The 13,799-nt window shown below is 35.6% G+C and overlaps 2 protein-coding genes across 3 annotated transcripts; both read right to left on the bottom strand.

Annotated features, from left to right (window-relative positions):
* Window positions 1–46: 46 nt before the first annotated feature.
* LOC141428858 (glucose dehydrogenase [FAD, quinone]-like) lies at window positions 47–6,997 on the bottom strand. 2 transcript variants are annotated; one of them, XM_074088896.1, is made up of 3 exons: window positions 6,465–6,700; window positions 6,149–6,351; window positions 47–4,753 (listed from the first exon to the last, which is right to left on the bottom strand). In XM_074088896.1, the coding sequence occupies exons 1-3, from the start codon at window positions 6,475–6,477 to the stop codon at window positions 3,326–3,328; spliced, it is 1,644 nt and encodes a 547-aa protein (XP_073944997.1). In that variant the 5' UTR covers window positions 6,478–6,700; the 3' UTR covers window positions 47–3,325. The 2 variants fall into 2 exon arrangements, with proteins under 2 accessions (XP_073944997.1, XP_073944996.1); XM_074088895.1 differs by lacking the exon at window positions 6,465–6,700 and adding an exon at window positions 6,730–6,997 and having other exon boundaries at window positions 48–4,753.
* Window positions 6,998–8,007: 1,010 nt separating this feature from the next.
* LOC141428855 (geranylgeranyl transferase type-2 subunit beta-like) lies at window positions 8,008–13,477 on the bottom strand. The gene is made up of 6 exons (XM_074088892.1): window positions 13,142–13,477; window positions 12,218–12,335; window positions 11,390–11,483; window positions 10,764–10,934; window positions 9,010–9,163; window positions 8,008–8,360 (listed from the first exon to the last, which is right to left on the bottom strand). The coding sequence occupies exons 1-6, from the start codon at window positions 13,333–13,335 to the stop codon at window positions 8,090–8,092; spliced, it is 1,002 nt and encodes a 333-aa protein (XP_073944993.1). The 5' UTR covers window positions 13,336–13,477; the 3' UTR covers window positions 8,008–8,089.
* Between the last annotated feature and the right edge of the window lie 322 nt (window positions 13,478–13,799).

Here is a 13,799-nt window from a genome sequence, read left to right as displayed (position 1 = left end):
AGGTATAAAATATACCTAAACTTGGAAGATTCCGTATAAAATACGAAATCCTTAGAAAAATATTACTTAATTTTTTCGTAATGGCTACGGAACCCTATTTTGGGCGTGTCCGACACGCTCTTGGCCGGTTTTTTATTTATCATCACATTTCATTTTCCCATATGGCAACCCTAGGTCCATCTCGTTGGTGACGAACGCGCGATCTTCTGCTTTCGGTGTTTCCAACTATAATCAGTTTTTCTAGACTTTTCATCGCCACTAAGTACCTACGCACTATGTGTCCGAAATATGAAAATTGATTCTTTGCCATAAATATATTATTATTCGCGGAAAAGTAAAAACAATATATTCGTTCCACAACTAGAACAAGGGTTTTTTGATCTATATACAAAAGACGCAATAACTTGTGATTCAGGTCACCTTAATAAGACAAAAATATGTAATTTCAGACATTTATCCTTGTTTATGCCTTTCCCTCTACTGCGTAGAGGCGCTACGCCGTAGAACTCGTGTAGGACGCTACGGGTTGTGTAAACTTATCAAATCTGTTTAACTACGGCTTAAAGGCCTTTGATTAACGTTTAAATTAGCCCAATGCTATTCGACTTAATATTATATATGAGAATGATAATGAAGATATTCGTTGCTCAATCATGTTATACCGGTCTGAATCAGATTCTGCTGGTTTAGAAGAAATTTGGTATGGCGAAAGTTTGGACGCAGTTTTGCAAAAATGATCCAAACCCCGTGTCTCAAAAATTTATTTATTTATTTTGGATCTAGTTTCAGTAGCATCAAAAGCGAATAAAGAATAACATGACAATACAGTGCTTTGGAGCCATTTAGATGAAATTAGGTATCCAGATAGTTTGAGTTCCAGGGAAGGGCATAGGATAGTTTTTATCCAGGAAAACTGCATAGTTCCCGCGGGATAGCGATTAACCAATTCTATGCGGACGGAGTCGCGGGCAACAGCTAGTAGTTCCTCCTGCTAAATTAGTTGTTTCTAGCTATTACAAGGCTCCGGCCAATATTTAATCCTCCAATAGGATTCCGCCGCAAAAAAAGTTTGGAAATCACTGACGTAGAGCAAAAGAATTGCTTTGATTTCGATTCAACACAATGTTCTAGACTATTGCGGTCGAGCCGAGCTTCTCTAAAATCAAGTAGGAACAAGACCCGAATTAAAATTATAAAATTGATTTCGATTATCGACCGCATTTAATAATAAGGTCTCAGATGGCGCAATATTTGTATTTAAATGAACAAAAAGTATTGACGACGACAATTTTACCGCTCAGTATTATGACGTACAATTTAATGTAATTAGATTATTTAATATATTAGTGTTAAGTACTAAATGTAACTAAGTGGGTATTAAGATACCTGCTTTAGGCCTTCGGTATCAGTCGATCCGTCCAGTATTTATAGTCGCAGCTACTGCGTAAGTAACGGTTGCTCAGCACAACATATACACAATATCACATTTATATTTATATTATGATGTATTTACAAAAGCTGAAAGAAAATTACAGCAATATTTAAATTTATGTTTGTTTAAAATAGTTTTTAAAGTTGCAGTAGCTTAGGAATGTTATATATTTCATTTTGTCGTGCTCAAATTATGCTGCTAAGTAATATTGTACATCTAGGTATATGGTATGCAAGGGTTGGAAAAACGCCCGTCATTTGACGTGTTAGAACATAATGGTAATGAGAATCGGTACCTAAGTAATATATGAAATTATGAGGGGTGAAGCCTCATGCATGAACTGAAATAATGAATGACAATGTCACAAATCACTTTATAGTATTTTATGCAACTGTCGTATAAGAGAGGTCAAGAAAGGGAATGGCATGGGTTACGATGTGAGCGTAGCGAACATCGTAAAAATACGCCACGAGCTTTTTTTTGACTTTCTTATGCAATTGCATAAGTAGGTAACCCACGCCGCTCGCATTTTTGACCCGTCTTATACAACTGTTGCATAAAATACCTACTAATGTGACATTATTATAATATTGTTTCTATTGATAAATAAAGCTGCACCCCTTCATATAAGATCTATTTAGGAGTCGAAAAGTTTGTTCACAGTTTACGAATATCATTGGGCAATATTCATTACCTATGTACATCAGGACATCTTTGTGAAGAGGTTTAGATTTGAAATGACAGGCGTTTTGACTCTTGATGATATGGAAATATGTTGCAAGCACCTTTTGTGCTTTCACTAACTAGGTAAGTACTTACATACTTTGTCATACTCTCTCTATAAAACGCTGGGTAGGTAAGTTTCTGTTAACTTTTTTTTAAATAAATGGCTTAATGTCCAATGAGAGAATATTCGTTCTTAATTGTATTTGTCACTTCGACATTTGTCTTAAGCTTTGGTTTCCTAGGATCAGCGGTGAATGACGTCACTAGTTGTCTATGTAGAAAGAAAGAAAGAAAAAGAAATTAAATTATAATATAAACCTATCTAATAACACCATAAGTATGTATTTACCTATCTATTTTGCAGTGATCTTCCGTCCTCGTGTTTTGCACTTACCTAATAGCAATTTATATGTAGACACATTGTGCGTATATTTATATATACATTTATATGTATGTTAAGAATAATAATTACTTAAGTAGGTAGTCTTCTAAGATAGAAAGTTGTGAATTATAAATTGAATCGACGTAGGCGTTACCTACTTTACTATCTTACTTTTACGTTGTAAACCGTGCGCCACGGCTAAGTCTGTGTGTCACATACCTATTAGGTATGTTATATGTATGTATTGTGAATTTTAATGGAGAAAGAATCAAGATCAAAAAGGCATGACATGATTGTTTAAAACATTTGATTTTTTACTGAATAAACTATGTTTTATTTGCTTATATATCTTACTTACATTATGTACAGTCACGTTTAATATTTAAACTGTGCAAGTTTTCAATTTGGCGTTTTTGAAACGATACTCATTTTGACAAGTATAACATAATTCTCCTGTAAAATGTAGAAGTAGCATTTTGCAAATTTTGTATGTAGTAAATAATTGTCTAGTCATTGCAATGTGTATTTTTACTTTATTATAGCAAATTGTGAAACAATAACTATTTTACATTAATAAGTGAATGTCTTAACTTAAGGTAAGCCAGGTAAGGGCCTTAATGTTGTAATTACTTTTGTAGTTGGAAATCTTGCATGAGATTGAAATAGGTGCAGGTTTTTTGAAACTTTGACTCAAAATGTCGTATAATATGTAATATTTCATGTTAGAAGTGTCCTTAAATACTTCAAATAAAGAATTATAATATTAATTATTGTATTATTTAATATCACAGTTTTTCAACAATACAAATATTGTAAATATATTCATACATTGTAGAAACATAACACAGTTTGGTATTTCTTATATTGCCTATATTTGTATCAAAGAACACACTGGCCATCATAGCTATAGCAGCATTTATATTGCCACTTGGTAATGTTGGCAACACTGAGCCATCTGCTACATACAACCTTTTAACTCCAAAAACTCGGAAAGACGTGTCAACTACAGAATTTGAATCTGGCAATCCCATAGAACATGTTCCAACAGGATGAAAGCTAGTAAGTGTTAGATGTCTAATATAACAATTTAAATAGTCGTCAGAAAATAAAACATGTTTTTCACATCCAGGAAAAGGTATTCTGTTAAGATATCCTCCTATATCTTTCATGGCCTTTGTAGAAACAAATCTTATAACCATCTTCAAACCATTTCGAAGGACAGCTAAGTCATCTTCATGAGATAAATACTTTGGATTAATCAGTGGAGGAATGTTTGGATTTTTAGTGTAAATATAAACTGTACCTTTACTTTTAGGGTGTAAAACTATTGGCAAAATAGTTGCAGTGTGCTTATCGAATACCTTTTCAAAATAATTATTCCAAATATGATTCTGTATACTTAAAGTTTTTCTAAGATGGCTACCCCGGTCTGATGATATTCCAACTGGCAACACCATGAATTGCAAATCAGGCATTGATTCATTCTTGGTTGATAAAAAACCTACTGCTTCACAGCCAGGCGATGTAAAAGCACCTTGGCCATTAAAAAAATAATCAAATATGTTCATAACATTAAGTACATTTAAAGCATTAACTGATAATGAATTATCAAATAACACTAAATCCAAACCAGTGGTGACATGGTCTTGTAGATTTTCACCAACTGGCAAATCTTTGAATACAGGGATTTCTAAAGACTCAAGCAAATTCTTCGGTCCAATTCCAGATAGTTGCAATATTTTTGGGGTATTGTAGGTTCCCGCTGAAACAATAACACCCTTTCTGGCATAGCATTCAATTTCCTGGCCTGATTTTAATACTTGGACACCGTATGCTGCATTATTTCTGATTAACACCTTTTGTACTAATGCATTTGTTTTAACATGTTCCGCTTTCAGATTGTCAGACGTTGACCATCTTCCACCTTTTCTTTGACTTAGCATACTTTTACCAAAATAATTTTCATCACTTTTAATCTTATGTCCTAATTCTTCAGCAGCATGTATCACAGCGTCAGCTAACTCACTTTCGTACAACAACTTATTTATATGTAGCAACTCCTTTTCAATAAATTCAAACTGGCTTGCTATGTACTTTGCACTGTGTATTCCGTGAAACCAGTTCACATAATGTGATATGTTCCCGCGAACATGCACCATGTTGTTCAGTTTTGAAGATCCCCCAACTATTTTTCCTTGGGTGAGTGTACATTTCTAAAAGTATAATAATTTAGTTAAAATGCAGGTTGGTAATGGGTTAGATGAAGACTTGGGTAATATGTAATTTTTAAAGCTGTCATTAATTTTATCACAGCAAAAATTTAGCTAAAGCTTTATAATAATTGGTATAATTGGGTTATATCCTGGGTAAAAAATATTATGCTTAACCACTGTGTCACCATCCATTGATTAAATTTATTTGATGTATAAATGTGATGCCATCTCTATTTGTTTTGTTCAAATAGACGGAGACGGCATCACATTTATCCGTCAAATAAAGTTAATCAATGGGTGGTGAAACAGCCCCTTACTCTATTAGTTAGAAAATCATAAACAATTGACAAGATTTCATATTTCTAAGACTATAATTTGATTCGTTCTCTGTATTCTGTTTGGAAACAGAGACACTGATATTTTAAAAAATTAGATGTGCTTATTTTAAAAAGGGCATAACTCCAAAACTACCACACAATAGATCCATTACTTTGTCTAGTCTCTATTAAAAAAAAAACATGTTAATCTAACATAGACATTGTCAAAATTATGAGAGCTCCTTTTTCTGGTGAAAAAGGCAAAGGAAACATTATCTATTCTGTGGTAGTGTTGGCAAATTCAGATATATTTTTTACTTTTTTTAAATATGGAGAAATAAATTATAATAAATATTTTCCCATGTTCAGGAGGCAAAACTCTTGGTTCCTGTAGTAATTTACAGGTGTTAAAAAAATTAAATCTTGTCAATTGGATGCATATTTTTTCTTTCTATCAAAGACCAGAAGTGGGGCCCCATGACTTCACTAAGGATAGTAAACTTTAAAAGGCTACTTATGCATAATTATTTGTTTAATTGACAAACGAAAAATGTTTCTCATATTTGTTGAAATTTTAATTGACAGACAAATTATATATTTTAGGAGTTTAGCCTATTGGCCCACCATTGCATTTCAATCTTTACACTATATCCTATTAACAATGATCTGAGGAAGATCCAAAACCGTTAGATGAGTAATTTAGTCCTGTAATGTTTTTTTTCTTCCATAAAGTCAAAGTCAAGTCAAAATATCTTTACTCAATTTAGGCTATGACAAGCACTAATGAATGTAAAAAAAACCAACAGTTTAGAAAAACTTTGTTAAGAATAATCCGGCAAGAAACTCAACAAGGTATTTTTTTAATATTGTCGATGATATGCAATACCGCGTAACTAGCATTTTCCATAAGGTATAATTTTCACTGACAGAACAGTACAATGTCAGTACTGTTAGTGCAGTTAAAATTATACCTTATGGATGCTAGTTACGCGGTATTGCAGTAGGTATCTAAACAAATATTAAAATTTGAACTGAATCAGAGCTGATAGGTGTATCACAATATTCACAATATACTTACTTTATTTCTCATGGCCAGGCAAGCATTGTCTTGTGGCACACTCTGGAACAGCCAGTCGTAAACGGAGCCATGGAGCAAAGGCCCAAGCACTGGTATATCAAACAGGGCATTTCCTTTCCCTCCTGCTTCAAGCACTATAAAAGTATAGTTTGTTTCCGTTGCTATTCTGTGGGCAATCAGAGAGCCAGCTGTTCCTGATCCAACTAAAAAAAAAGATGATAAATTATTAATTTTCATTAAGGCTAAGTAAGTCAAGAGAAACTATGAGGAAAATGAAACAGTAGTTTATAAATCAAAAATAGACTGCTATACTTACTTGCTGATGTCATGATATTGCTTACTTGAAGTATTTACGTTTTAGGGTTTTAAGTAGCCACATCATTTAAATACATGTATGTATTTTTTATTAGAACATAGCTCTATAAATGTCCCGAGGAGCGCGTAAGCAGTTGAGACACGGTTTATAACCAATGCAACTGGTTACGAACATGTTCAATATTTTTTTTAAATCTTTCTGATTCTTTATGTTATTATCTGAATTCTCTATTAACTTTACTTTAAGTAAATGGATCACGGCTTACCAATAATATAGTCGTATTCCGGCTCAAATGTATCATTGAAACACATTATACTTTCACCATAGTAGGACAAGTAAACGAACAAAGAAAATGAATTAATGCAAAAGCTAAAAATAAACAATTGAAAATAATGCACCGGCGACATTCTTTAATTAAACTTTCAAACAAAACCGATCAACGTTTTCATGTTTTGTTTTATTTTGAAATTAACCTCAAAAGAAGCTGTCAATGTCATGTCAATGGTTTTGTTTACCCGACTGCATGGAGTGGTATTGTTTTTTATTAACGATCAGCTGGCTGGTTGTAGGTGATTGCTACTTTGCCAAATATACGAGGAACATCTCCAAGTTTGAAACTAAAAAAAATGTACTTACCGTCGTTCCGCCAAAGAAGGGACATTTTATTGACCTAAATTAGAGCGCTGTAATATTTAATGCATAAATTACTCGAAACACTTGGATACTTAAAGATGGTTCAAATTTAGGCAGGAAAAGTTGATTGATTGATTTCAGACATTGCAGCTTGATTGCTTCATCATAGTCATACTTACTTATAGTTATATACTATACGTTTACAATTTTAAATATTTTCCACAAAAGAGATGGGTAAATCCGGATATAAAGATTCAAGAGTCAGATCCTAAGCGTATCCGAATCCCTTATGCTTTCAAATCTTATCGACTCCGAGGAATTACTAACTAACTCCGACCAACCTATTGGATCGAGCGACTCGCGATCGGCGATACAGCACTCACGCCACTTTCGTTCAATCACGTCGGATCGGATATGTGCCATCCCGCTCACGCTAACAGCATTTATCACGAGAGGAAGAGGGATAGCATGATACCAATTTCAGAGCCGCTCCCCGGTGCCGGTTCGCTAGTAGTAAGTATACCTATATTCCACTTCAGCAGGGCTACTACGAAACTCGAATCGTACCGTCCCTCTCGCTCTCGTATTAAATAGTATAAGTGACATAGGGGCCGCACGACACGAACTTCGAGTTTCGTAGTAGCAATGCCGTGCCGAACCGAGCCCGATCGGCCATAGACAAACTATCGCTCGAAAGAACCGGAGTCAATAAAGGAGTCGGAGTCAATAAGCGGATTCGGTACCGATACCGGAGCTGGATTTAGTGAATCAGATCCCTTGTCGGAGTCGAGATTTCCCATGTCTATTCCACAAACACAAGGTGGTGTTATATTTTTTTGGCAAAATGCATCATTGATAAGACAAATCTCAAACGATTGTGTTTAAAATACCGAAATAAAGGAAAACTAGATTTTTAAAAACAAAATGATTTAATATTCCATCCAATATACAAGAGTGAATAAATAAATATTATAATAAACTTTCACTTAAAACTAAATATGTAGAACTTGGGGTTCTAGCCGTAATCTGTCTATGGTTTCTTGAGGCAAGCAATACGTAGGGTTAACAGCTTTGATGTTGGTGTTGCCAAGTAACGAAAGTCCTGTGAGGCCAAAGAGGGTGTGAAAAGGATCTGTTATGTCGCCAGGTCTATCGCTAAAGCCACCGGTTTCGGCGTCCTGGCACGCTAGGATGAATTGCTCTAGAGATTTCTTGTCGACCCAGTGTATCCTGTTCAGCATTGTCAGCGATGACATTACCCACCTAGAAAATAAAAGACAAAAGTAAGAATAGGTACTTAACTATTGTAAGGGGCTGTTTCACCATCCATTGATTAGTGTTAACTGGCGGTTAGGTGTGATGCCGTCTCTATTTGTTTTGTTCGAATAGACCGAGACGGCATCACATTTAACCGTCGGTTAACGCTAATCAATGGATGGTGAAACAGCCCCTAAGTGTAGTTCTTTTAAAAATACATATCACAGAATTATTTATTAAACACAAGACTTATTTGCCGACTAGCCTTTACCCTCGGCTTTGTACGCGTAAACAGTTAATTTATTCCGGGAAAGTCAGCGTGCAGTTGTACCAACTGCATCGAAAAATGTATGGGCAATGACACAATGAAAGTCAGTCATCATCATCATTATCCCCGCCTATATACGTCTCACTGTCGGAGTGCCCAGCAGGGCACAGGCCTTCTTTCAGGATGAGAGGGCTTGGGCCGTACGGGCCCAGTGCGGATTGGGAACTTCACACATACCATTGAATTTCTTCGCAGGTTTGTATTGGCAGTCAGTCTGTACTGGCCATCATTGCCATCTGCCTCATTCGCTATACCGATAGCGAAATAATCTATTTTTAATTCTCCCAAGAGGCGTAGCCGGGAGTACAAAGTTGCATTAGTATGTACCAGGAGTAGCAGAGATCGGGCAGCTTTTCCGGGCGACCGTTGAGACCACCGCTGGGGAGTTGCCGCTCGCACAGCCACCACGCTAACTCGTCCGCCCGCAGCGCGTCCATACGACGGCAGATGGACAGTGTGCCTACGCAGCAGTAGATTAGACCTACAACAGGTTTTAGATGCACTTTTAGGGTTTTGTACCCCGGGGCGTGCGTTGTGGGTAGGCAGCGCTAGCAGTGGCGTGCACTGAGATGCTAGTGTGCCTATGTTGCTGAGGTGGGCTAGCACGCTGATGCAGGCGTAAACTAGCAGCTGCCTACCCTGGAATTGACTGCACGCCTGTACCTCAGTCGGAAAAATGGAACACTTATAGGATCACTCTGTTACCATCCGTAGCCACCCTTTTTAGGGTTCCGGAGCTAAATGGCAAAAACGGAACCCTTATAGTTTCGCCATGTCTGTCTGTCTGTCCGTCCGCGGCTTTGCTCAGGGACTATCAATGCTAGAAAGCTGTAATTTTGCACGGATTATATATGTAAACTATGCCGGCCGACAAAATGGTAAGTACACTAAAAAAATAAAAAATTTTTTTTTTGGGATTACCTCCCATAGACGTAAAGTGGGGGTGATTTTTTTTTCTCATCCAACCCTATAGTGTGGGGTATCGTTGGATAGATCTTTTAAAACCATTAGGGGTTTGCTAAGACGATTTTTCGATTCATTGTTTTTTTTGCAAATCATTCAAATTTTCATTAAAATCGAGCGTCCCTCCCCTCTCTAAAATCTAAACAGGTGGGTGGAAAAATTTGAAAAAATTCAGGATGGTAGTAAGTATATCAAACTTTCAAGGAAAACTATAACGGCTATGTTTGCTTGAGAATTATTAATAGTTTTACTCTTAAATAGCAGCCTAAGGTATAAAATATACCTAAACTTGGAAGATTCCGTATAAAATACGAAATCCTTAGAAAAATATTCGTAATGGCTACGGAACCCTATTTTGGGCGTGTCCGACACGCTCATGGCCGGTTTTTTGGAACGCGTGGATACCTCAAGCTGAATTTCCGAGGTATCCGTTGGAGCAGTGAAAAATCTATCTTTTATGTCAACGCAATCAAAAAATATAGTTAGACATCAAAAAAGGTGTTTCCATAGAATTTTTCGGCCAATCAAAACCTATAGGGTACGTCTCGTAAAGTTGAAATTTGGTATGAAGGTAGCTCCTGTAGCATAAATAAATAATAAGATCAATCTCTAAATCTTAATTTTTGATGTCTGTCTTTGTCAGTATCCAATCTAAAATGATCAGATTGATATTCATAGATAAGTACCTACAATTTTTTACGGAAAACTCGGTGCGAGTCTGACTTATTTGGCAGGTATTTTCAGTATTTAGTATTTATTTATATGGCAAAAAACATAAATTACATAAGGCCTTATTCTAATAAGTCTTACAATATTATGCACCCTTGTAGGGTATAGCCACAATTATAATTCTTTTAGGCGACTAAAAAGTAGGCTATCCTACTTACCTGCATCAAAGCTTAAAAACTATGGTTACATAATGCTACAAATTAAATTAATAATTTTTAAATTCAACTTTAAGAAAATATTACCAGCTCATTTTTCACCAGGCTACTTAAATAAATGACAAAAATACTTTTCGCATGTTCTCGACAGGGACGAATGGCGGAAAAAGGGAACACCTTTGCCTAATAGTGAGACACTTTTAACAGAAAGCTAAAAAAAAAGAAATACTACACCTGCATGGCTCTCAGAGCCAGGTTTGGAACCAAAACCTCCATCAAAGTTCATGCAGCTCAGTACAAACTCCACAGCTTTGTTCACATTGATGGCGTCAAGCCGATGCAACAGTGACAGGCACATGACAGCACAGAATGAGAACCGAGTGTCTACCTCTCCCCATTTGTCACCTGAAATGTTAATTTTTTTTAGTTACCTCATCACAGGACCACAGAAAGAGCTTATGCACACTAGCGTTTTTGCCGGTGGTTTCTCGGCGGAGCGGGAACGCGGCGCGCACGCGGCGTGCACAAGAAGACCGCATGGTTTGTGAGATCCCGATATACAAGCAAAAACACTTGCTACGCGGGTGAAGCCGCAGGCAAAAACTAGTTAAATAAAAATATAAACTAAGATCACTAATAAAATCGATTACACACCCTTAGCATATTTAATCGAGAATCGCAATAAACCGATTCAAGTTTAAATTATCACAACCCTTTAATTGCTTAATGACATATGAAATTACCCATCCTATCCGAAAAGTACTTTAGATAATTTCGTAGATTTAATCTAATGTCTATTGCTAGTACCTCATGAAAGGTTAAAGAAAAAAAATTGCAGACTGTAAATTAAAATTGTTTACCAAAGAAGCTGCCATCCTCCTGTTGCATGGCCTTAACAAATCTAACCACACCTTCCACATCTATGGCATCCAGTCTGTCATATATGGCTAGTATCTAAAAACAAATAACAGCAAATTAAAAAATATCATAGTAGTTAATTTAAGGTGAAAATTAGACATAAGTTAATTTGGAAAAAAAAAATTAAGTATTATACTAGGGTCAATCAACTTTTTCTTGTCACTCATTGCTATAGTTACCGTCTCCTCACTCACTCACTCAAACCGTAAGTTTGCCAAACATCCATGTTTGTGATAATTGTAAGCCCCTTCTATAATTGGTCATCTAATAAGAATGTTAGTATAACTTTTGTCCCCTCGCTGAAGAACAGAATAACAACAAGAAATAGTTGATTCACCCTTTAACAGTTAATATATTTGCAACCACATATCGCTTGCTACACGCTACACTCGTATTTTTCCGCTTGGGGGTTATTTAAGTATTATGTAAGCAGAATTTTAGTACTTTTTGACTACCCCATCCCTTTGTCAGCAAAAGTAAGCAAAGTTCTAACCCCCACCCCCATGCTTACGTAAACAATTGTATATATTGTTGTAAGCTGTTCTGGTTTGGTTATTGTTAGTCTCCAAAACTAGAAAGCCAAGCAATTCTAAGAACCGTAAAGTAATTTAACATACATTTCATTTTAGTCACAAAAGATCCCCCCACTCCCTTTTGGGGCATACATACCTAATACTTGAATGACCCCTTGTAGCGAAAACTGCCTAGGAAGAGAGAACCTGATTGTCAGTTTCTTGGGACTGAGTGTGTGAAGTTTTTATTTACTGTACCTGCACTGCACTTAATGTGTAAAGCATATGCGGATCATGTCCTATGCTAGCAGAGATGCCGCCACTCTCGCTGTCCTGGCATGATGATATGAACTCAATTATCTCTTCTTTGGGCATCCTAGAAGCAGGAAAAGAAATTATGTGAAATACAGTCTAAGCCATTTACCCTCCTAACCCCCAGAGTCCTTTATAAAGGACTTATTGTATTTTTAAATCAAACTATCATAAATGACATAAAGTTTGATGTTCATAAATCAAAATTTGACTTGGGCATTAGGAGGTTATAACGACTTTGAAGGGACAGCAATATTAGTTTCTTACGTTAAACACGGTTGCTCATTATAACCAGTGTTGTATTGTATTATAATTGTATACCAGTGTTATTTTGGTATATAAGATCATGTTGGGACTTTTTTGTTGGTCATACCTACATTGGATATGTCGTTATAACTGGTGTCGCTATAAACAGTTTTAACTGTCAATTATTAGAGCATATATGAATGCAAGAAATGTTTGAAGCTTTCCAATTTGTGTAACTCGTAGATTGAAATAAAAATACTTAAATGTATTAATTTGTGTTTAATATTTTAATGAATTAATTGTTTGCAAAATAACGCAAATTGCTAAGGAAGTGCTTTATTATGAGCCAATTGTGAAAATTGCTAGTTTGTTCGTTCTTCGTTGTTTATTAGTACTTAAATTGTTTATCTTATAGGTGAGTCATTCATCAGCAACATTCAGTGTTCATCAACAGCAATGACAAAGTAATTTATACCATAACAGTTAATAAATAATAGCACTTTCTAAAAAGACGCTAACCAAAGCTTAGCAAAAGAAATAATTTTATTATCTCTTTTGATGCAAGTTGCAATTTCTGCAACACTGCTTTACTTTTAGGTTAGAGTTATAATAATTAAAAAGTACCTGAATGATTGTCCCATAAGTTCCATTGCAGTAACGGTCCAGTATATCCCGGACATACGGAGATATTCAGTCATACAGTATTCAAAGTCATCTTTGTTTAAGCCATAACCAGCTAAATAGTCGGAATGTTTTTGCAATAACAGAGTTTTTGGTCGGTCGTCAGTGAGGACGACATCTTTCTTCGTAAAGGACATTGTTCTTATTTTTTTAACTATTCCAATTGCAGTCGTATTGTTTTAATTAGGTCTAAGATAATAATTATGAAATGAAAATAACAATGAATTTGACATAAACTTAATGACACTTGACAGGCTAGCTAGTGCGAGTGCGACTGACACTGACAGTTAAATACTTTTTCGAGGAAGGATGTAGATGATGATGTAGATCCACAAAAGATAAAGGGCAAACACCATACAACGCAAACTGGTTAATTTTGATAAAGGTAGATTGGAATTCTACTCCACGTTAAACACCATACTGGGTGTCGGCTTACAAAATTATGTTTTAAATTCCTGCATTCCCAGTGTGTTATAAAATAGGTAGTCATTTCTATAAGTACAAAGATTTAATTGAACGTGGGTGTAGTTTGTACGAGGGCGTTTTATTTTATTTATTAAATTATTAGTATGATTACGCTATTCGATATTAGTGATTTTAT

The sequence above is a fragment of the Choristoneura fumiferana genome, chromosome 6, assembly GCF_025370935.1.
Source record: "Choristoneura fumiferana chromosome 6, NRCan_CFum_1, whole genome shotgun sequence".
NCBI lineage: Eukaryota > Metazoa > Arthropoda > Insecta > Lepidoptera > Tortricidae > Choristoneura > Choristoneura fumiferana.
The sequence above is the reverse complement of the archived record's forward strand: the minus strand, read 5'-3'. Positions and strand labels throughout refer to the sequence as shown.

Bases quoted from the DNA above. Each gene is read 5' to 3' on its own strand.
- LOC141428855 (XM_074088892.1), bottom strand. From the start codon at position 13,335: ATGTCCTTTACGAAGAAAGATGTCGTCCTCACTGACGACCGACCAAAA. The intron at 9,164-10,763 runs GTGTAGTATTTC...AACCTGTTGTAG, and splicing joins TGGCTCTGAGAGCCATGCAG to GTCTAATCTACTGCTGCGTA. The intron at 8,361-9,009 runs GTACATACTAAT...TTTATTTTCTAG, and splicing joins CCCGATCTCTGCTACTCCTG to GTGGGTAATGTCATCGCTGA.
- LOC141428858 (XM_074088895.1), bottom strand. From the start codon at position 6,871: ATGTCGCCGGTGCATTATTTTCAATTGTTTATTTTTAGCTTTTGCATT. The intron at 6,352-6,729 runs GTAAGCCGTGAT...CTTTTTTTTTAG, and splicing joins GGAATACGACTATATTATTG to TTGGATCAGGAACAGCTGGC. The intron at 4,754-6,148 runs GTAAGTATATTG...TTATACTTTTAG, and splicing joins GCCTGGCCATGAGAAATAAA to AAATGTACACTCACCCAAGG.